At 33.3% G+C, this 24,568-nt stretch overlaps 3 protein-coding genes across 6 annotated transcripts in view; all 3 read right to left on the reverse strand.

The window, feature by feature from the left end:
• LOC139519629 (ankyrin repeat and death domain-containing protein 1A-like) overlaps nucleotides 1-10,082 on the reverse strand; it is an 87,318-nt gene extending 77,236 nt beyond the window's left edge. Inside the window, exon 1 of the mRNA XM_071311829.1 lies at nucleotides 9,951-10,082. The gene's annotated coding sequence lies outside the window, so the exon portion shown is untranslated. The remainder of the gene's footprint in view (nucleotides 1-9,950) is intronic.
• On the reverse strand, nucleotides 2,536-8,948 carry LOC139519604 (uncharacterized). 2 transcript variants are annotated; one of them, XM_071311784.1, is made up of 2 exons: nucleotides 8,321-8,948; nucleotides 2,536-7,232 (listed from the first exon to the last, which is right to left on the reverse strand). In XM_071311784.1, exons 1-2 carry the CDS (start codon nucleotides 8,700-8,702, stop codon nucleotides 5,620-5,622), a joined length of 1,995 nt encoding a protein of 664 aa, XP_071167885.1. In that variant the 5' UTR covers nucleotides 8,703-8,948; the 3' UTR covers nucleotides 2,536-5,619. The 2 variants fall into 2 exon arrangements, with proteins under 2 accessions (XP_071167885.1, XP_071167886.1); XM_071311785.1 differs by having other exon boundaries at nucleotides 2,536-4,635; nucleotides 8,321-8,940.
• Nucleotides 10,083-12,571: 2,489 nt separating the features above from the next.
• The window catches only part of LOC139521833 (uncharacterized), a 32,250-nt gene continuing 20,253 nt past the window's right edge, over nucleotides 12,572-24,568 (reverse strand). For all 3 annotated transcript variants that reach the window (XM_071315477.1, XM_071315478.1, XM_071315479.1), the window contains exons 16-21: nucleotides 24,139-24,224; nucleotides 23,361-23,431; nucleotides 22,638-22,918; nucleotides 19,482-19,626; nucleotides 16,493-16,573; nucleotides 12,572-15,967 (exon numbers count right to left, since the gene is read on the reverse strand). In XM_071315477.1, coding sequence (XP_071171578.1) covers nucleotides 16,495-16,573; nucleotides 19,482-19,626; nucleotides 22,638-22,918; nucleotides 23,361-23,431; nucleotides 24,139-24,224 — 662 coding nt within the window. In that variant the 3' untranslated portion in view covers nucleotides 12,572-15,967; nucleotides 16,493-16,494. The remainder of the gene's footprint in view (nucleotides 15,968-16,492; nucleotides 16,574-19,481; nucleotides 19,627-22,637; nucleotides 22,919-23,360; nucleotides 23,432-24,138; nucleotides 24,225-24,568) is intronic.

Consider the following 24,568-nt stretch of genomic DNA (forward strand, 5'->3'; position numbering starts at 1 on the left):
CAAGTTTTATTAGAATTGGTCAAGTTTTAGGCCCCTAATAGGCCCAAGACCACAATTAATGACCCCGCTTTTCGTTGTCCACGAATATAGTTCCTTTTAATTAGAGTGTATTTTTCCTTAATTTTTTTTCTTTCCTTTCCTCACTCATTCCTTAAATCTTTTTGGGTGCAAATGAAAGAAGAGAGGTCAAATAAATTTTTGGAGGTTGTATTTTAACTGATTTTGATATGGAATGAGTGATTAGGTCAAGTGCAAAAAGGTGATATTTACAGTTTTCGGAACATCTCTTGACTTGTCAATAGGGGTATGGATGTGTATTGGCTAAATTTGTAAAAGTGATTGCTTCAATCTTTCTGAATTTTGGATATATATTTGGACTAGGACAATACATTACACACACAAAAAATTGGACAAAAGTGCATGGTGCAATTTTTTTAATGATGCAAAAGGTTATAAAGAACTGATAGAGGAATTAATTGTGGTCTGTGGCCATTTATATGACTATGAGTATACAATTGTTACGTTTTAAAATAATTTGGTTTTATGTTCTTCTTTTGGTGAATGTAATAGCAACAAAAAGGTTTATTACGGTCGTGGTCGTGTATGTATAAACTCGTTTCAAGACATGACATCACAAGTAGAATTTTTTTATATACTCGAATGAGTTATGATAGTGTAATTGATTAATCTTAATCTTAAGTATATGTTTACTTCTTTTTATTGGAATTATTAATGCAAAAGGTTATGTTTCGTATAACTAAAACAAAAAATGAGTCAATTTAATTTCCAATATAGCCAAAGATAGTTTTTCTTAAGACTTGTACATGTGTCAGCCTTAGATTGTTCAATACATGGATGTACTCGCTATGTCTTTAAGATGAAGAACAGCAGTAAAAGCGCTGTTCCTTTGCTTTTTGTGTGTTTTTCTTTTTGGTTTGTATTTGTAGTGGATGTACTGTATTGTTTCCTGAATAGATATAGATACCCTATATCCTTTTATTTTTCTTGTATAATATAAATGCTTCAAATTTGACAAAGCACTTGCTACTGGGTAGATGGTGTCAGCGGGATATAACAGCCATCAGTACCAGTAGGTACTGAATGATAACCATAATCAGAGAGCATTAAAAAGTGTTTTTGAGAGGCCTCAAGCAGGTACGCTCAGGTTCAAATGTTTCTGATACCATGCATATATGGAAAGCAACAACGGGGCATCAAAACTAAAAAACTGAAAAGACAAATCAAAATATTCTGAGGGTGCTAGCCCAAGTTTTGATTTACAAAAATAATGTATTGATTAATAATGTCAGTATTAAAACGCTTGTAGCTAGGCAGCTCGTACAATTGGGAACCGATAGTTCACTAGATGTGACAATTTACGTTATTGGTTTAAATAAAACATAAAAGAAATATTGAGATAACAGTACAATACTCAAACAGGCGAAAACGTGTCTCATCTCAAAGCATTTGTCAAAAAAAAAATGTACGAAGCAAAATATTATTCTAAAATACAGGTAAAACTCCGTAGACCATAAGTTTATTGATGCAAATGAAATATAGATTATAACAAGAGAAAAAAAGCGACTAAGCCAAAACAATCTTAGGATAACTTGACCAACACCCGTGTTCAGGGGGTCGGACGCTCCCCCTACAAAACAAGCATACTAAGACAGACTCCGTATTCAGATTAACATTTGACAATGAAAGTCAGCCTGTTATCATGACAAAAGTGAATCACTAGTTTATTCATTAGTAAAATTTATAATTTCAAAATTTAAATTAAAAGTGCTTTCATTAAAACGAGTAATGAAGCATATGTAAGTGGCGTATTTCCTTTGTGACTGACAGTCAGTCAAAAGAGTGTGACGACTTGTATTGAATAAACAATGACAATGTCTAAGATGGAAAGAATCTTCACATATCTTTAATTTTAAAGCTATGTATTTTCATGAAATTACGTCGCCAAAAAGTTTTGTTCCTGTCATCTTCAGTTCTACATGTTTTATGATGATATCATTTTTTAATGTACCTACCTGTATTATTCGATAAACTCAATGTTCATACAAAGGGTAAATATCTAAGAAAAGGTACCACTATCGTATGACAACCTGTAGTTTCCCTGGAGTGGATTACAGATGCCGTTTAAAACGTGCAGTGATGTCAGTTGTTTTGCTCCGTATAGAAATCTTTACTGTGACTTTGATATGAATAACAGCAATAAATGCGCTATTTTTTGCTTATTGTGTGATTTTTTATGTGCATGTACTGATGTTTTTTCTCATGGATGAATACCCCATATCCTTTGTTTTTTTACTATAAATCAAAATTATAAAAAAAAAAAATACGAATGCTTTGAGAGTTCGGACAGTCGGTGCCCGAAAACATGTTAAACATGATTAAATTAAGCCATGGTGATTATTCAGTAAAAACTGCAAAACCAACCCTTGACATTAAGATGTACAATGACAGTTACATACAGCAAGTAACATGTTAATTAAAGAATCAAGTTTAAGGCAAAGCATAACAAACAAGCAATTTATGTGGAATTAACGGCCACAGTTCACTTTGAATGACGAGGTCTGACATGATAACAGAATGCCGACATGATTGATTTAACTGACAAATCTGTGCACCATTGGTAGCAATGGATGCTCAAGTTCCTCCAGGTTAAATCCTAAAGAGAACGAGGGCCATGATCCCCAAATACGTCGGGTCTTATTCGCATCACCCCCTGGTTTCAGGGGAGTAAAGATTAACAATTTCTAGATTAAACAAACAGTTAAGCTCGAACTGGTACCAATTCAGAACCGGCCACTCAGGGTAGACATGAGATGGTCTCAACAGAACTTCCTGCGGTAACGCAGGAAAGTAAAAAACTAATATGATCCGACGTACAATACAGGAACGGATCATGACCCCTTAATCTTGCCAGACCCCGCCAAACAACCTTTTACTGTGACAAAATATTTTATTACCATATAATGAACAATTATACTAGTATTGGATATATAAACTCTGAAAGTTCATAACAAAAATTTAAAGTTCTATATGTGTTCCAGGTGGATAAACTAAAATCATACTGATTGTTCCAATCGCATTGCTGGTGGCTGATTGTCCTGGTAAAACTGTATAACACTCACTCGAATATTTAGAATACGATAGTTCTCAAAAGTTTGTTCAGCAAGCAATTTCATCGGCTTAGTCTAGTCATCTTTAATTTGTCCAACAACGTATTTAGTATCAGGCTTCTCTCTGAACAGCCTGAAAAATGAATAAAAACAGCAGCAGGCACAAGTAATTGTTGATAGAGTGTAAGGGGAGGTGGGTGGGTTTTGAAACTTTCACTTATCCAGAGCGGCTAGTTCAACTGTGAGGCTGAAGTCACGTGATGTTTATAAGCCGGAAGCGAGATGCGGATCCGAATGATAAAATATGTCAATTAAGGAAAATAAATATATTAATCAAATCTCTTTCATTAAATTGGTTTATCTTATAAGTGATAAACCTTATTAATTAAAGAATCAAGTTTAAGGCAAAGCATAACAAACAAGCAATTTATGTGGAATTAACGGCCACAGTTCACTTTGAATGACGAGGTCTGACATGATAACAGAATGCCGACATGATTGATTTAACTGACAAATCTGTGCACCATTGGTAGCAATGGATGCTCAAGTTCCTCCAGGTTAAATCCTAAAGAGAACGAGGGCCATGATCCCCAAATACGTCGGGTCTTATTCGCATCACCCCCTGGTTTCAGGGGAGTAAAGATTAACAATTTCTAGATTAAACAAACAGTTAAGCTCGAACTGGTACCAATTCAGAACCGGCCACTCAGGGTAGACATGAGATGGTCTCAACAGAACTTCCTGCGGTAACGCAGGAAAGTAAAAAACTAATATGATCCGACGTACAATACAGGAACGGATCATGACCCCTTAATCTTGCCACGTGAGTGAGTCTATACACACTCATTAAATACCCCCCCCCTTTTTTTTCTTAACCCCTTGAAAACCATAAGAAATTCTATTTTAAATTATACTTCCGGGAAACGCCGAATTTTTTGAGATGATAGGAAAGTTTCAATACCCCCTTGTATGTTATTCAAGTATATATCATAACCAATATCGGATAAGTGAGTTCCGTCATATCTATACAAGTTCATCTCTCGAGCTCGGATATTAGGATGCTGAATAACACAGTGCCCATCATTCAAGGCATAATTGTTAATAGCCGAGTTTACTCGTTTTCGAGATCTTTCGATAGCTTTTCCATCTGTAGCACCGTGCCAATACCTTCGCATTAACATTTCACTCCATACGATGCGAGTGTTAGGTAGAAGTAAATGCAGACGCAGAATATCCCTTTCAATATTTTGGATGAGTTCCAAAGATTTAACTTTGACCAGATCATTGGAACCAAGCTGAATGATTATCATGGCGGGAGGAGAAAATTTGTCAACTGCATGGGATACCTTGGCATTAAAGTCATTCCACAACATACCCCTTTTTCCAAACCAGCGTATGTACACCCCTCTGCTTTGAAGACCAATGTTTGGGCCCCCGTATCTCGTTTTTGCATTTGTCTGTGCCCAATATACAATTGAAGATCCGACGAACCAAATAGCTTTTGAACCTAAAAGGAGGTAATATGTATTATAATATTAAAAACACTTCGTTTGAGCTGTAATGAAAGTTAAATTTAAGACTCAGATACGAATATAGCGTAAATATGCAACGGAAGACCATCGACCGCACTGCTTGATAATATCGTCTTTAACACCATTTTTTGCCATATCAGTAGCTCGTCCTATCCGAAAAGAATGAGAACGAATGTGGAACGGTAGTTCACAGAAACCCAAACATTTTTGAAGCAGGGAACAAAATTGATATTTTGTTAAGGCCAAACCATTAAAATGTGTATATAATTTATTTGATCCATTTACGCCGGAGTAGCGAACCTGCAAGTAAGATTGTAATAGCGTGATTGGACAGATGTTCGAATCTGCATGGCTTTGAATGATCAGGGTTATGGAAGTATGCTTTTGATCGGTTTTTGAGCTGCATATTTTTACATGTAATTCGGTTTGACCCTTACTCTTATCAAAAGTGATATCTTCACATTTCAATGCATGTCCGCTTTCGTCAGTACGACTGTTTATAGCCAACTCACTTACCCGTAGCATGGCGAAATACGCAAGAGAAAAAGCAGAAGAAAACAATATAGTTTCATATTGAGAATTGCAGACGCTCCGTAGACTGTGAATTAAACGTTTTAACAAGTCGAACGATATCGGCGTTCGAACATCTGGTTTTTGCGGATTTTTTCTACGCAATCCTTCAATCATTTTGCAGATGATGAATGATTTCGTGTTATCTGTTACATTGTTAATCTTGTGTGTGTGGGCCAATCCGGATATGTAGGTAGAAACAGTAGACGCAGAGAAACCTTTGTACGACAGGTATGCTATGAATTGAGCTATTTCGTCGATAGGTACCGGCCAAATATCGCGATTGTTATAAATAATGCGAAACTTTTTTAAACATTCTACTGCTGTTTTATAAGTTTCCCAGGAGTTCGGAGCCATTGAACATTTAAGTAATAGGTCTGCCTCGTCTTTTAAACATTCCAGAGATGGGCCGGAATCGAGTATGGGTTTGCATCTGCTGTGGGGCATAGTTTCCGGAACTTCTGAAAATCACAACGAGAGAGGGAGTCAGCAAGAGAATTCAAATGACCTGGGATATGTTCGGCTTTAATCAATATGTTGCATTCCAAGCAGGCCAATACAAGTTTTCTGATTAGGGACATAACACTTGTCGACTTTGAAGACTTTTTATTGATTATAGAAACTACGCTCTGGTTATCTATGTGAAATAAAATTTTCTTGTTTTTTAACATGCCTCCCCAAATGTCCAAAGCAACGACTACAGGGAACAGTTCTAGAAAGGTAATATCGGTTAAAATTCCAGAATTTATCCAATTGTGGGGCCAACTCGCCTGGGCCCATTTCCCTTCAAAATAAATACCAAAGCCTTTTCCGACCCCACCTGCACTGTCAGTGAACAATTCGAGATCTGAGTTTGATGACCAGAATTTATCCAGAATTACGGTAGTACCGTTGTAGTTTGATAGAAATAGTAACCAAATATTAAGGTCTTCTTTCATAGCCTTAGTTATTCTGGTTCTGTGATGGGGCCTACGCAAATTGCAAGTGGCGTCAATCAAACGACGACAAAAGGCGCGACCCGGGACAATTACTTGACATGCAAAATTTAGTATACCAATCAAAGATTGTAAATCCCGAAGGGTGATTTTGGATCTACCTAAACAATAAGAAATTCTGGCTTTTAACTCAATAAGTTTGTCTTCGGGGAGACGCATTATCATGTTGATAGTGTCAAATTCTATACCAAGGAATATCAACACTTCCGTTGGCTCGACCGTTTTTTCCTCTGCTAACGGAACCCCCCAAAGTTTACAAGAATCCTGAAAACACTTTAGAGTGTCGTGGCATTGAGAAGTTTGTGCCTCGCCTCCAAACAGAAAATCGTCCAAATAATGTAAAATATTGTCGTTTTTTGACTGTTGCTGTACAACCCAATGCAAGGCGGTGGAAAAGGATTCAAATAGCGCCGAGCTAATACTGGCCCCCATTGGGAGGCATTTATCAAAGAAATATTGATTCTCAAATTTGAACCCCATCAGATCAAAATCACCCGGAGAGAGTCTTAGCAAACGAAAAGCCGATTTTACGTCGCACTTGGCCAAGAGCGTGTTCTTTTTCAAACTGTGAATCATATTGACAGCGTCGTCTATACTTGAGTATTTTACAGAACAGTACTGCTTGTCAATAAAGTCATTAACGGAGTGATTTATAGGAAAGGACAAATTATGAATTAACCTGAATTCTGAACTAGATTTTTTAGGGATAACCGAGATCGGAGAAACACGAAAGGTGGGGAACGGAGGTTCTGAAAAAGGACCAGCTACCCTACCCAGGTTAATTTCTTTAAGGATTTTGTCCCTGGCTATGGTGGCTTTCTCCCCATTCATTTCTTTAGAATCTATATCCATAGGAAGTCTCGGACCGGAGTATTTTAGTTTAAACCCCGCTTCGAGACCTTGTATCAGGTCTCGCGCAATCTCTTGATGTGGGTAATTTTTGAGAGCTTTCTTTACTTCATCGACGTTTATTGGCGAATTACCCAGAGAATACAAATGCTTGTAACCTGCAAATTAAAAACAAAAACAAACACAAATTAATTAACATGATAAAATATAGTAAATACATTTTTTCTAGTACAAAGAGAGATAACTCGACCATTTCTAGCAAAGAAGTTCAAATGTACTGAAAGATATCTCTCACGTGTGCTAAATCTGTATTCTATTTATACTCGGTTACAGCCTCTGTTTCATATATGCATGCGTCATTATGTAGTTATAATTAAACTGGATCGGGAACTGAACATGTCTGTTCAATAAGCCACACATAACAATATCTAAATATAATTTCTAGGAAAAATGATGTTTACAAAAACAAGGTAAACAAAAACAAAGCGGAATTAATTTCTGCATTCTAAATAGGGATGACTACCATTACATTTCGAGCATTTGTGAGCAAATTTGCAATTCTTGCCAAATGTACAAGTACCCTTGTTATTGAATAATCTGCATGTAAACACGCGTCGTTGTCCTACATTTTGACTCGACGCCCCACTTGTCGATGAATTCCCACTATGCGATTGATGGTTATTGCCATTTGAAATTCCTGTGTTAAAAGAAGGACTAACGTTCGGAGTAGATACACATAGTAACCAGAGCTCCATATCGACAACTCCCCATGAAGAAAAGGGGGAAAAAACTTTACGTAACCTAAATTGCTCATCATAATGAACCCAGCCTCCAGAGTAACCCCTTGAGGCTGCCATTCTGACTGTTTGCATGTATTTGAAAAATTCCAGACCTTTGTTGGGCCATTTTTCAAGCATGACACTTCCATAAATCATGAATGCGGAAGTCCAGACATAAATACTTTTTATGGGGCTTTTCTTTTGGTTAACTAGGGATAAAACACCCCCTTTAACTACCAGTTCACCCTCTAAGTTTTGCTCGTTTACAAGGTCCCGGGTGGATTTTAGAAGAACGTTCAGGTCAATAAATTCACCGTTCCATATTTTTTCTTTAATTTTGACCGGAATATGGGATGAAATTGGATCGAACACACTTGAAATGTATGAAGGGGATTGGTCCACTTGTAAACGAGTATCTAAAGACCCAGCAGCCGACCCGTGAGAAACATTTGAGACAGTTAACATACCAAGGTTGTTGTTTGCTGGACTCATCACTCCGCTGGGGCCAGGTTGTGGAGTCAGTGGTAACAAATCTCCCCTTGGTCTGTCCAGTGCGTCTCCCTCGTTGCCATTTGGACTTTCTGTATCCATCTCATCTTGAATCCTGAAAGGCACGAATGGGGGTTCCTGATGTGCGTCTGATACAATGTTAATAGCTGCACACCTAGCAATTGCCAAATTAGGATCTGTCGCTGCTCTAGACACTTGAACGGTTCTTGTCGTGTTCTGTGAATTTGAAAGTGCTCCTCGTGTTGACGGCACTTTGCCTTTTCTAGATTTCTTTGCTGGACCTGCAGGCTGCTGTGAAACCTTTTTGGGAACATTACGAGGCCTTTTCGGTGGTTTCATATCTGATTAGAAATCTATAAGTTGCGGATGTCGAAGATTTTTTGACGATTGTCTTTTGAAACTTTTGAAACTTTCACTTATCCAGAGCGGCTAGTTCAACTGTGAGGCTGAAGTCACGTGATGTTTATAAGCCGGAAGCGAGATGCGGATCCGAATGATAAAATATGTCAATTAAGGAAAATAAATATATTAATCAAATCTCTTTCATTAAATTGGTTTATCTTATAAGTGATAAACCTTATTATAATGGAGATGAACAGGTCGATACGGTTTAAGTTTAAGCTGAGGATATCCAACAATGACACCCCATTTTCCCCCTTTAGTCATGTCACCACGGTTAGTTTTCCTCCAGCTTGGTACGGTTATAAGCATTTCAAAGTAGCAATGTAAATGCCACTTCCAAAATCAGATAATGATATCCGACAATTATCTCTATGATCCTCTTTTCCCTTTTGTCGGTTGGTTTTTTCTTTTTTGATACGATAACTGGCATTACAAAGATATATAGTAAATGTCAAATTTATTTCAAGTTGCATGGGATGATATCCGGCAATTATCCCCCCTTTTTTCCCTGTATGTCATGTATATCATCGGTTGTTTTTCCTCTACTGTAATTCGATTACAGGCTAATAAAGGCACAGAGTATTAGTAAATGTCAAATTTATTTCAAGTTGCATGGGATGATATCCGGCAATTATCCCCCCTTTTTTCCCTGTATGTCATGTATATCATCGGTTGTTTTTCCTCTACTTTAATACAATTACAGGCTAATAAAGGCACAGAGTATTAGTAAATGTCAACTTTATTTCAAGTTGCATGGGATGATATCCTGTAATTAGCCCCCTTTTTCCTTTATGTCATACATATTACCGTTTGGTTTCCCCTCATGATTTCGATACGGTTACAGGCATAACAAAGGCACAGAGTAGTAGTAAATGTCAACTTTACTTCAAGTTGCATGGGATGATATCCTGCAATTATCCCCCCTTTTTTTCCACTTTGTGTCATGCATTTTACCGTTTGGTTTTCCCTTATCTTGGTATAGTTACAGGCATAACAAAGGTGCATAGTAAATGTCAAATTTACAAACAAACCATATCATTGTGTAAAATAACAGAAGAAGAATATTGATTATACTTTTCTGCTACAAATTCTGTAATTAAAGAGATCGATTTAGTAATTAAACCTGTAGTTCACATTCCGATATATATGTCAACAAATATTCCAGGATGACGTAACTAAACTTACCTTTTAATCTCCCGTTAATCCGTCTAACCTGCAAATGAATTATTAGGCCAATCCATTATTAGGGATATCAAAATAATCATACCCAGCATCCCTTGTTGGTTTCACTGTTAATTTCAAATCAATCAACTGTCCTGACCGAGAAAACAGTTAATCAATACACAGACATTAATAAATAGATGAAAGCATCGTTGAGCTATGACATTTAATAGCTAGTGTTGCAATGCTTTGCTAAATATTTGAGAGCATTTTGTGTGACCAAATTTTGCAAAATGAAACTTGATTTACTCATGGCATTTATTATGTAAACTATCAAGACTTTGTAGAGCCTCAGTGAATGTCTAATGATGGATCTCTTTTGGTTTTATTAATTATTAACTACTAGAAATATTAGTTATTGGATTTTAGGAAGAGAAGTTTATCTTTCGGAGTTAAGTTTCAAAGAAGTGATTCAATGCGAAACTGAAGAAACGCTGCTAGCTATCACTTAAAAAGTCAGAAACAAGTTATGGAATTGTTTATAATTATATACGGGTACACATATATAATTCAGAAAAGGGAGAAGGTTTGGTACCTTGAAAACGTTTAATACCGCTGCAATTGTTTGCACCTGTCCTCAGTCAGGAATTTGATGTTCAGTGGTTGTCTGTTTATGTGGTTCATACGTGTTTCTCGTTGTTTAGATTAGATCGTTGGTTTTTTACGGAGTGGCTATTTGTCCGGCTAGCCGGACAAATAGTGCCAGGGCTATTTGTGCCTTGGATGGAGAGTTGTCTCACTGGCACTCATACCACATCTTCCTATATCTAAGAGTGTATTAAAAAAAATTAAGCATGATGCAGAAATGAAATCAATGTTGTCATTGAGTGGAATTTAAAAAGAAAATACAAAAGAATAAACTATATATACGCTCAGATTTTTTTTCCTTTTGATTACTTGATTGATTCTGGGACAATAATACTATATATCATGTCATAGATTCTCTAGGGCATGGCTGCTTCACGTTAGCCGTAAATTGTACTGCAATTTTATTGCGATTTCATGTTTTGTACTGGACCGAAACGCTTGATCGGTTAAGTTGACTCTTTTGTAGATCATATTTTGTTGTACACTTTTGCTTTCACAATTTCTCTCTATCTGCTATATATAGTACATAATACGAAAATATAAGTAAAATTAGTATTTCAAGGACAATAACTCCAAAATGGGACAAATGGGTCAATGTTGGCTAATTTGTAGATCTTAATTTGCTGAACTCTTTTTGCTTTTACAATTTCTCTCTGTCTGTTATAGTTTTTAAAATTACAATCCAAACTGCAAAATATGCAACAACAAAAAAGACATACCAAGGTAGTTATTCGAAAATGAACATTAAATTTCACACAAGAATTAGATAGACCTTGACTTACTGGTTGTACATGTATTTAATTTAGTGTTCATGCTGTAATAGGTCAAACACTTTGAATTTATTAAAATGTGATATTTTGGATTAATTAAAATTTGATATTTCAGGGGCAATAACTCCAAATTGGCATGTCTTGAATTTCTTGGTTTATGAAAATTTTTCAATTTCACACAAGACATGCAACCCTCGACTGGTCACTTCTATTTCACTTCTTTATTACATTTTCAGCAACAGTGGCCATAAATGTTGATGGATTGAATTCCTAGATACAGTTTTAATTTAGATATCCCAAGGAACATTTAAGTAAAGTTTTGTTACATTTGGCCAGTTGTTTCAGAGGAGATGTTTTCAAAGTTTACAATGACTGACAGACAACGAGGATGGACGTCAAGTTATGACAAAATGCAATTGACATCGACGGGTCAACAGACTGTCTTCAACTCTAAAGAGGTGTTGGTGTAATATGTCACGATCTGATGCTTATAATTAAAAAAATGACAACATTATTATATGATAATAGACAACCACTTTTGAAGTCTCTTACTAATAAAGGTAACACTGACCCTTATTTCAGCAGAGACATTTAATAAAAATTCTAATCTGACTCTGTATCAAATACATTCTAAAGAAGAAAAATCGCTTTAAATTGGTGCTAGAAATATTGATACCAAATGTTTACAATAAACATAGATCGTCCAGACATTTTTTAAAAGGGGGTCCCAACCCAGGATAAAGGGAGAAGTTCCGACCATATGTTCCCACTCAAAAGCATTGATTGCACAATGTGTGCCTCAGTATTGTTTTTGGTTATTTTGTTTTCTTGATCAACAGTTAGCATCCCACATGGCTGCACTCAAAGGTGTTTTATTGAGTTTTTTACTTTTAGCAACATACATGGGGGTGAATCTACTGCATTTTGTGGATATTTAATTTCATGATTTATTCATGACTTACCAAATTCATCAAACTCACCTATAGAACATTATTATTTCTTTAAACATTTGAAAATTGAAATTCCCCATTACGCGGAAAATTAATGTACCAAAATTGATATCCTACGATTAATAATGAATCCACAGTATTACATGTATATTTAATTTATTTTTTTTGTGATGCAAAAATAAATTATTTGAGTTAGAGTATTTGTTTTATACTTCATAAATAATGTGGGAATAAGTAAGCCATTATTTATTCAATGGCATACAAATAATTATTCCAATATATTTACACATATTTTATTGTACAAAGCCACATCATATACATATATAAAGTAAAATTAATTCAATGTCTTATGAAATATTTATATCAAATATATTTTTCCTGGTAAAATATTTCTGTACAAGAAAATTAATATTGATAACAATGGAATAATCAGTTTATAATAAAAACACTCAATAACAAATAACTTACTTTCTAATCTCTTTATAAAATTGATTTCTTTGGAATAGCTTACAATAGGGGTTTTGCTCATTGTTGAAGGTCATACAGTGACTTATAGTTGTCAATGTCCTTTAAAATTTGGTGGAAAATTGTTTCATTTGCAATCATTTCACCTGTCCTTATTTTAATCTAGGGGAATCAAAATTAAATAAATAAAATGCCAAATTAGGTAAATAACCAGATGCTTCGCAGGGTGCAGCTTTATACGACCACAAAGGTCAAACCCTGAACAGTTGGGGCAAATATGAACACAACATTCAAGCTTGATAAAGCTCTAAATTTGGATTGTGATTAAATAATTGACACAGCAAAGGTTTCTGACACAGAATGAATGTGGTCTAATGAACTTAAAAAAATTATTTTGCTTTTGAGCAATACACCTTGCTGTTGAATATTAATACCCTCAAAATAAATATTTGAAGAAAAAAGCTTTTTAATTTCTGAATCTGAAATGAGAAAATTTTTACCCCACCCCACCCCATCCCTCTCCCAATTTTTTTTCACCTCCCTCATTTCCAAAAATAATCTCAATTCAAATTTCTAATGGAGTTGGCAACAATAACTACTCATTTAAATACATCATAAAATATAAAATAACATACAGTCATGGTTAAAATTAATATTAATTAACAGTAACTTCTAAAAATATAAACATATATATATATCAGTGTTCTTTAAATTTTAATTGGATTACCTCCCCTTCACTGCTTTTAAATTGTCCTTTAACCAGAAAAAAACCTTGTTTTCCTCTAATTGCTTAATGATTTGAGCCATAACCCCCTTAACTACCCCTTTGTTATGGAAGCTGGTGGTATAATTTCAGAGAGATCCATACACTTAAACACAAGATACTGTCTTTTAACTAGAAAGATGCTTCTTTTTGGCCCTTTTTTGGTCCCTTATTTCTTAATGTTCAGGGATATTAACCCCAAACTGATTCCAAGCCTTCCCTTCGTTATATGGAAACTTGTGGTACAATGTCAGAGAGATCCATACAGTTATACATAAGTTATTGTCCTGAAACTACAAAAATGTTAGTTTTTGGCCCCTTTTTGGCCCTTAATTCCTAGACTGTTTGCACCCTTACCCTTAAAATATTTTTTTTAATTTTTGCGGTTGTATAAAAAGGAATATCAGATAAATAGATATTCAAGAACTAGTTACTATTGAGCATAAAAAAAAAGTTCAAAACTGTCCTCAAAAAGGTACATAAATTGAAAAACAGCAGAGACTCATAAGTTTTGAATCCAAATAGTTTGTCTAGAAAAGTCAAATGTCCTCATGGAAGAGCTTTTAATTAAAAATTCCACTCAGCATGTAGTTATAGTCATAGTTAAAAGTAGGAAATACTCATATCTCATTCACATAGTTTCCATCATAATATGCATGTAATATTTGCTGCTGAAAATCAATCATTTCATCAATCTTTTCAGTAAATTATCACAAAAACAACATAACACAAAACATAAAAAAAATACAAAGCAAAATAAGGAAATGTATGTACCAGTACTGCTTGATAAGTTCAATGTCATCATCGTTAAAAAAAATCAAGGTGAAGAAGGCAGCTACATTGTATAAAACAAAATATAATACATATGTATAGTCATGTCATCTTCAAACTTTTGATTGTTTGCTGAAACAAACAACAATCAATCAAACTATAATCTTTTTAGATTTAAGACAAAAGTTTATTTGTAAGAATAATTTTAAAATAATTTATAATAGTAACTGGATGGTAGCACTGTCACATTGTACATCAAGAAATCCAAGAAATCTCCAATAAAAATCAACGAAACCTTCATGACGGTTTATTTTTTAAGTGCAATAATTACATAATTAGTAAACATATCAATTGTTTTGAAGACATTTAAAAAGTAAACTCCTATTTTCAACGTAATTATCATAGCTATGCATCTATTGAACTAAAAATTCATAACAGGCAGAAGTGAAAAAAAAAGCAAACAACAACAAAAAAAACAGTTACACCCTTATCTAATAATCTTCTTTGTCACTCATTCAACATTTTATGATTGTGATTTGAGATAGAACAATACTAATGAACATTGTAACATCTAGCCGATAATTACAAAAAATGTAATCATTACAAACCAATAAATCATAAACTATCAGTGATTGTCTCCCCTGTATTCTTCCATAATATGTCTCTCCACATTATCAACTGACTCCATAATTACAAATAAAATGAAACATACATATAAAAAGAGAAATTTGGCCTAAAAAGACAAGATAATCAAAAAAAAATTTCAGTGTAAGAGTAACTTTATCACATAAATAATTAAAATGTCATGTTTCTATTCTAAACAAAACTTATACAGTATATTAATGTTTTTTTTTTTCTGATTACAATATTTAACACGTACAAGATCAAAATTAAATAAAGAAAAACTTGGCATCATGACCAAATTTCTCTCTTAAAATCTGGATACAATAATGTATAATATGGTTTTTTTTTATCAAATCTTGAAAATAGATGAAGTATATGAAATGGTGGTGATATGACATATCATATCATAATGATTTGTGATTAACTACAGCATTTAAAATAGAATATGTGCACTTTTCACAATCAATGAACTCATAAAATATATCTAACTTTCTTGGATCAACACAATATGCAAGAAAAGATTGATGCATTACAGCTTACAATTTTTACTTGATCAATTCCCCTTTTCAGAATCTAAAAGACTATGGGTAATCTCATTGTTGGTACACCAAAATAAAAATAACATTAATTCATTGGTTGAATTTCTATTGAGGATATGCACTTCTATAACTATTTTTGAAATAAATTACTTGAAAAGGTCATATGATCATTGTTTGTATATAATGAAGATTGAAAAAAACAATTTTTCATGTTTAGTTTTCCAACAAAATGCATTTTAATGTAGTATTTTTATGTAATACAATGTAGTTACTTGTACAACTTTATACTACATTTCTCATCTGATTTTAAAAACACCACTGAATGTTACAACCAAATAAGGATATCCATACCCTTTGCCATTTATACACTTTGCCATTTATGCATATTGATAAAAAAAATATTAATCCATTTTCACTTATGATACCATAATGGAAATATGTGAATAATAAGTTATGATTTTTTTTCCTTCACAGTGCAGCTAACTTTTGAATGATGTCTCACAATTCTTACCTAAAACAGAAACAAACTTTTGTATTAAATTTTAGTTAGAATCAGAAAACAAGCCCTTTTAAAAAAAGGTAAAATCAATAAAGTTAATGCTCACATAAAGCATTTCATACATGTAACCCAATTAAAGCTTTGATTTGTTCATCCTGGGAAACATGAGATAAAGATTTTTATTGGACAAATGAACAGGTAGCTAGAGGGAAACATGGACAGATAAAGAGGGGTTTACAGTTTACCCCTTCCTCATAGCAGGGGTAAGTTAATATTCTAAATGATGATGCTTTCTTTACATTATTAACCTGCAACATGCAGAGAAACATGGTGAATGCTTTTCTTCTAGGTAGAATATGAAAATATCCGTTATTCAGACCAATTTTTATATCTACATAGTGAATAATAGTGTGTTTAATTTCTTATATATACAACAGAAACAGGGTGGAGTATCAAATCTATATGCTCTAATAAAACATATAAACTTAGTAGAAGAAATTTTTTTTAAAGCAAAAAAAAGCTAAAAGTTAACCCTACCCTCATTCTAATCTCCTGACAGCACTCTCAACTTCAGTTTTTGTATTTTTCTGCTTCAGTTTATGTGGTATCACTCGACAGCTGAAACAGAAACAGAAATGATCTAGTTTTTTAAAAAATTAAATAAATGGGGAATGTTTCTATGGGACATAGATGATGCCCAGCTTTCATATGATGTTATAAAGGGACATAACTCAAGAACAGTAAAAGTGACGCTAACCAAATAATACTTGATAGTAGTTTTGTAGTAGTAATTAAGCATTGTTTATAAATTTCATATCATTTTGTTGATGCAAACTTAAGTCAGAGAATCGATAACGAAAAATTCATTTGTAAAGGGGCATTACTCTCTAACAGTAAAAGTGAGGTCATAAGATTCATAAAATCTAGTTGAGGCAAACGTAGGTTAAAGAACAGAAACGAATTTCGGGTAGTACAGGCATATATAGAAGGACAATGGTAAATACTTAAGGGGGCTCGCGGGTCTAAATCAAAATTTTTATTTAATATAGGACTTCGCTATATTTTTCTATAAATGAACTTTATCTTATTCTTAAAAGAAAAATGAAATAAAAAAATGGGGTCACCGTTCATTTACGGTCACAATCTGCCATCGAAAGAAGCATACATTTTTGTTAATGTCCTTTTTTTCTGTTGAACTAATAGGAGAAACAGAAGTAATATCGAAATAAAAAAAGAACTAAATTACAGAAATCGCTTAAATTTTACAATTATTTAGTTTATGTACAACTTATTCGAAAACAACAATAAAAAATATAGGTCACCGATGAGTTAAAAAAGATATTTCAATTTTAATGCCAAAAAATGGCATTTTTGCACCAAAGGGAGATAATTTGGAGCTTTTTCAATGATATCTACATTTTAAAAGTCACCTAGGGCCAACATGAATTGGTTTTTTGGAAAGATTTTTGTACCATATGATAAAGTAACAACTACTAAAGGTAATAAATAAAATTTGTAATGAAAAATAAATGTTTAATTTTTTCTGAAAATTTTATACCCGCGAGCCTCCTTAATGCCCTGACACGAGGCGGGGATATAATAATTAACTAGAGGCTCTAAAGAGCCTGTGTCGCTCACCTTGGTCTATGTGAATATTAAACAATGGACACAGATGGATTCATGACAAAATTGTGTTTTGGTGATGGTGATGTGTTTTTAGATCTTACTTTACTAAACATTCTTGCTGCTTACAATCATCCCTATCTATAACAGTACTTTCTGTGGAAAATGTTATTGAAAATCTTCAAATTTTAAGAAAATTGTTAAAAATTGACTATGAAGGGCAATAACTCCTTAGGGGGTCAATTGACTTATTTTTAGTTCTTACTTTGCTGTACATTATTGCTGTTTACAGTTTATCTCTATCTATAATAATATTCAAGATAATAACAAAAAAACAGCAAAATTTCCTCAAAATTACCAATTCAGGGGCAGCAACCTAACAACCGATTATCTGATTCATCTGAAAATTCCAGGGCAGATAGATCGTGACCTGATCAACAATGTTACTTCCTGTCAGATTTGCTCTTAATGCTTTGGGTTTTGAGTTATAAGCCAAAAACTGCATTTTACCCCCAAGTTCTATTTTTAGCCATGGTGGCCATCTTGGTTTGTTGGCCGAATTACCGAACACATTTTTTTAATTAGATACCCCAATGATGATTATGGCCAAGTTTGGTTAAATTTGGCCCAGTAGTTTCAGAGAAGAGATTTTTCTAAAAGATTACTAAGATTTACGAAAAATGGTTAAAAATTGACTATAAAGGGCAATAACTCATAAAGCGGTCAACTGACTATTTTGGTCATGTTGACTTATTTGTAGATCTTACTTTGCTGAACATTATTGCTGTTTACAGTTTGTCTCTATCTATAATAATATTCAAGATAATAACCAAAAACAGCAAAATTTCCTTAAAATTACCATTTCAGGGGCAGCAACCCAACAACGAAATGTACGATTCATCTGAAAATTCCAGGGCAGATAGATCGTGACCTGATCAAATATTTTATTTACCTATCAGATTTGCTCTAAATGCTTTGGTTTTTGAGTTATAAGCCAAAAACTGCATTTTACCCCTATGTTCTATTTTTAGCCATGGTGGCCATCTTGGTTGGTTGGCCAGGTCACTGGACACATTTTTTTAACTAAATACCCCAATAATGATTATGGCCAAGTTAGGTTAAATTTGGCCCAGTAGTTTCAGAGGAGAAGATTTTTCTAAAAGATTACTAAGATTTACGAAAAATGGTTAAAAATTGACTATAAAGGGCAATAACTCATAAAGTGGTCAACTGATCATTTTGGTCATGTTGACTTATTTGTAGATCTTACTTTGCTGAACATTATTGCTGTTTACAGTTTATCTATATCTATAATAATATTCAAGATAATAACCAAAAACAGCAAAATTTCCTTAAAATTACCATTTCAGGGGCAGCAACCCAACAATGAAATGTCCGATTCATCTGAAAATTTCAGGGCAGATAGATCTTGACCTGATGAACAATATTACCCCTGTCAGATTTGCCCTCAATGCTTTGGTTTTTGAGTTATAAGCCAAAAACTGCATTTTACCCCTATGTTCTATTTTTAGCCATGGCGGCCATCTTGGTTGGTTGGGTGGGGCACCGGACATATTCTTTAAACTAGATACCCCAATGATAATTGTGGCCAAGTTTGGTTAAATTTGGCCCAGTAGTTTCAGAGGAGAAGATTTTTGTAAAAGTTAACGCAGGACGACGGACGACGCCGGACGCCGGACGCCAAGTGATGAGAAAAGCTCACTTGGCCTTTCGGCCAGGTGAGGTAAAAATGGTATACTAGGATTCAGGTTACAAAGACAATATGGTAGTTTATTACTTTTTTAAAGTGCAAGTAATATTTGAGATTGAATTTTTAGGGATTTGAAAACTTGATTTTGTAGATGCCAATTAAAGCTTCAAATTACTTAAACTTTTTACTTACTTTTCACCCTTAATATTGACTATCACAGTTCCAGATTTTCTTGTAGAAAATAATTTTTCTATTCTTGAACAATCAGCTTCAGAGTAATCCTGCCATTCCCCGTCTTCCTTATACTGCCATGTCGCTGGAGTTACACTTACTGTTTCTGAATAAAACAAATAATTTATGTGAGACAAGTTTTCTATAATAGTTTATATGAAGACTTTGGTTAAACTTAAGATTAAATAGCTATCAAAATGTAAGTGTTTCTTAATCCAGCAAAATTGGTTTCCAAAATAAATGAATCAACAATTCTGTTGATATGCTTTTAAATGGTAAAAACAATTTTAAATAATCTTCTTGAATATGTCTTTTTACCTAAATATGAATGACATTTATTATAATAATCGTTTAAAAGAGTATTTTTTTTTCAAACTTTTAATCAAAATAGTCCTAATACTTTAATTGTAGTAAAAAGTATGCAAAGAGACCTTTTCATTTTCAGGAAATTTTGAATAAAAGTCAACCATTAAAATCAAGTACTCTTTTATGCTAAATATAAAAACATTTTACGTGGAAACTCTATAATTGCATGTTATTTTCAAATTCTAACATTTTTTCAAACTTTTTTATGGTTGTGGTTTTAGACAAGACATCATTTAGGAAACCCGCTTATTCTAAATCACAACTTTAAAAGTATATATAAGGCAAAACCTTAAAGGGCACAATAAATTTCAACATCCAACAACATGTCATATCTTACTTTTTCTTTTGATTGGCAAATGTTCATTTCAGTATAGATGTATTAGAACAAATAAATAAATTTGTTGGCTCGTGAAGTGACAAGTATTTTTTTACAAGCCTGTTTTTCTAATAGTTTTCTCTGCGTTTTACGTTTCCAGAAATTTACATTACTTTTCTGGGGAAAAAATATGACGTTTCTGGTTAAATGAATTAAAAAGTATGTTTTATAGTCAGCACTTATCAGATATATCATGACATGAGTTCTTAAATCAGTTCTTGTAGAATATTTGTAGCCAACACGTTGTACAAAGTCCACAATTGTACATTCACTATATACAAGTTTAGTGTTTTGTTCAACTAGGAAGTCCATCTTTTCCTTTTTGTATTATCGAACGTGTGCGTAAAACTGGTCATTCAAGTGGGCATGAAAAGACTCAGCACATTCTAAGTTGGTGATCGAAACATGAAAATATAACAGTCACGAATCAAAATCATTCACTAAGTGAAACTTTCAGTTTTGTTAGTGTTCAAATCTAATTGTTTTCAAGTCTTATATTCAAATATTTATAATCTACTACCAGGTTAATTTCTGGAAAAGTAATAAATACAAATTCTGGAAACGTATACGTATACTTAAATTTCTGGAAACGTACGTAGTATTGGAACTTTAAAAATTAGCAGAAACGCAAAACGCCTGTTTTCCTTGCATATATGCTTCATTAAAATCTATTCAATATTTATATAAATTGAATTCGTGAAAATATCATCTATATTTTAAAATCTCTGAATTTAATATAAACCAAAATTTATTCTTCAACTCTTCAATTATGAATTCTAAAATTGATGATGTAACTAAAATCAAATATCTTCATAAAATGGAATTTCAAAATGTACTTAACTATAAGGCATATCAAAAATACAATGTCTATGCATAAGACATTACTTTGAGTAAAATATGTCTTACATTTGTGCACTCACCAAAACAATGATAGCACTGGAGTGGATTAGTGCAGGCTTTGTTTAAGAAATAATTCTTTTATACAAGATATAAATAACTGAAGAAGGCCAATGGCCGAAACGTCTGAACAATTGGTTTATTTATACAATTATATAAGAAATAATTGATGCAAGCTATACTTTATTGTAGCTTAACATGGGTAGGCATTATATTCGTGATTATTTTTGCCCGAGCAATAGTGAGGGCTAAAATAACACGAATATAATGCCTACCCATGTTAAAACTACAATAAAGTATAGCTTGCATTAATTATTTCGATTCTGAATAGGACAATTAATGTAATTTCTATTTCCGATAAGTATAAGTGTAAAATCGTTTGTGTAGGCTCTTCCATGAACCTCTTTTTATTGTTTGTAAAGAAGCAAACAGCTGGCACTGTGATTTTACAGAGGGAGAAGTTTGAACAGCCAGCATGAGCGGTTGACTTATCTAGATCAAATATGTCAATTTCGGAATGCAACACATTACAGTCATAATAAATGAATTAGTAACATCATGTACACCATTTAAGAGTTTAGAAGTGTTTCAAAGTTAAGGAAATATATTAAGTGCATGATAATTTGATAAAATTCCTTATTCTGAAGAAGTCAATATACGCATGTGCAAACAAATTTTATTGGATATAGAGCATGGGTTTGTTAACAAACAAAAGAAGCACCTCATATTACAATTGTATTTAAAGAGGTGGATTAAGAGGGAGGCCAGGGGCATAAGCTGTTCTTTATAGAGCTACATTTACAGTAAATGCATTGACTTATATTACATATCCCACTCCAAATGTTGCCTACTTCAGTTCCCTGTTTTTTTTTATGCCCCACCTAGGTGTAGAGGGGCATTATGTTTTCTGGTCTGTGCGTCTGTCTGTTCATCCGTCCGGGCATCCGTTCGTCTGTTCCGCTTTAGGATAAAGTATTTGGTCAAGGTAGTTTTTGATGAAGCTGAGATCCAATCAACTTTAAACTTGGTACACTTGTTGCTTATGATAGGATCTTTCTAATTTTTAAGCCGAATTTGACTTTTGTCCCCAATTTCTCAATCCACTGAACATAGAAAATGAAAGTGGGAGTTTCAGGTTTAAGTTTTTGGTCAAGGTACTTTTTGATGAAGTTGAGGTCCAATCAACTTGAAACTTAGTACACATGTTACCTATGATATTATCTTTCTATTTTTAATGCCAAATTAGATTTTTTTACCCAATTTCATGGTCCATTGAACATGGAAAATGATAGTGCGAGTGGGGCATCCGTGTACTTTGGACACATTCTTGTTAAATACTGGATCTTAATCTAATTCAATCTTATGATCAATTCTTTAACCTTGCCTCTGACAGTCATTTTATTTGATATCATAAAAAGCTCAGTACATTTGAATATTTTCAATAGAAGAATCTAAATGATAAATCAAAATACACTTACCATCACTTGAATCTGCTGGTTGTGATTTTGTATCTTGTTGTATGCTACTGGTAACAACTGGTTCTCTCTGACTAGTAGGACCAGTCTGCCCTGGGCTTATATTGCTTGTAGTTGGTTGTTGGAAACCAGCTGCTTCACCTGGTTCGTCATCTGGTCCATCTGTTTGTATATTAGAAATGCTGGGACCTATATTCTGAAAATCTTTTGGTATATTTGAAGTAGGTTTAACTTCAGCGTTACGTTTTCTTTTTTCTTTTATTCTTTCATAATCCCTTGGTGTTCTACAACATGAAAGATTTATTCAGCTTTCAATTTCTAATGATATATATTATTGCTAATCTGATGATGTATTAGTCAAAATAAATAACCATAAGTGACCAGCTACTGTCATTTGGCATTTTATGCAAAAATACAATATCAGCAACATAAATATATATATAGCTACCTATGTCAATATTAAACAAATATATTAATTTCATTTGTAAACACATTGTTTTGCTTGATCTATGTAATGTAATGATACGACATGACAAAACAATAAAAGGGAAATACGGTACGTCAATGAGACAGCAACCCAAATAACATAAAGGTCAAAATACAGACTCTGTGACATCATCACTGTTTGATTTTCAAGTGATTTAAAAAAAAAATTACCATTAATGAAAACTTGTAAAATATAAATTGTAACACCATATTAGATGGCAGATACTAAAAATGGCTTACATAGTCTCAAGGTCAATTTTACCAAATCCACCATATCTGTAGTTACCACGGATACCATTCTCCCATCTGACCTGATAAATAAATACATTTCAAAATTATATTCAAATTTTACTTATTTATCTGAAAACACATTATTTACAGTAACAGTTTACCATAAATTTATATAAAAAATAAGGATGGTCAATCCCTTATGTTCAGAGGTTGTTGTGTATTAATGTTGTTTATAAGTGTTTCTCTTTTCTCATTCTTATATAGATTGAACTATTGGCTTTCCTGCTTGAATGGTTTAACAGTAGTCATTCTTGGGGACCTTTATAGCTTAGTTTAGTTTAAACATATCTATTTATAGTGGATTGGAAAACAAGTTTTGCAACTTATATTAATCCCTTTCCACTTTGTGGATACCTTTATAGCTTGCTGTGCAGTGTGAGCCAATGATCTGTGTTGAAGGATGTACTTTGACTTAAGGCCTAAAATGGTTTACTTTTACAAATTATGACTTGGATGGAGAGTGTCTCATTGGCACCCATACAACATCTTCTTACATCTACTTAACAAATTTCTTCATTGAAATAAAAAAAAGATAATGGCATTTTCCTATGGAGTATGCATTTTGCTCATTGTTGATAGGTAGTTCAAGTTGAAACAATATTATACTTTGGGTCCTATACCCCGTAGGCCAAGATTACAGATGATATGGTTTTCAAAGAAAAAAAAAGTTTACAAAAAATCACAGTTGCTGCAATAAGATACCAGTAGGTAAGTTAAAATGTCTTACATGTACAATTCCTTCATCTTCCACATGATAAACACAGCCTACAGAACCGTCTCCTCCATCTTGTTCATCCCACTCCCAATCTTTACCTAGAATGTACCAGTACAACAATAATGAATAATTGTATAAATATGATGTAGTCTACAAGCCAAGAAGAAGGTATGATAAAGTTTCATTTTTCCATTACATGAAAATAAATAAAGTTTCATAAATCTATCAAATATTATCTGTCAGATGTTCATAAGAAATTGAGATATAATTATTCATATTTTTGAGTTATTCTGACATATTTTTGTTAAGTGAGGGCTTCAAATACCTTTCCTTTGTTAAAAACTCTTGTACTAACATTATAATTAGATTGGAGCCAAGGCCTTATTTAAAAAGATTCAATAAGAATGAAGATGTCTTTTTCTCAGATGTTTTAATCATTTGC

This window comes from Mytilus edulis, chromosome 4 (assembly GCF_963676685.1).
Source record: "Mytilus edulis chromosome 4, xbMytEdul2.2, whole genome shotgun sequence".
Taxonomy (NCBI): domain Eukaryota; kingdom Metazoa; phylum Mollusca; class Bivalvia; order Mytilida; family Mytilidae; genus Mytilus; species Mytilus edulis.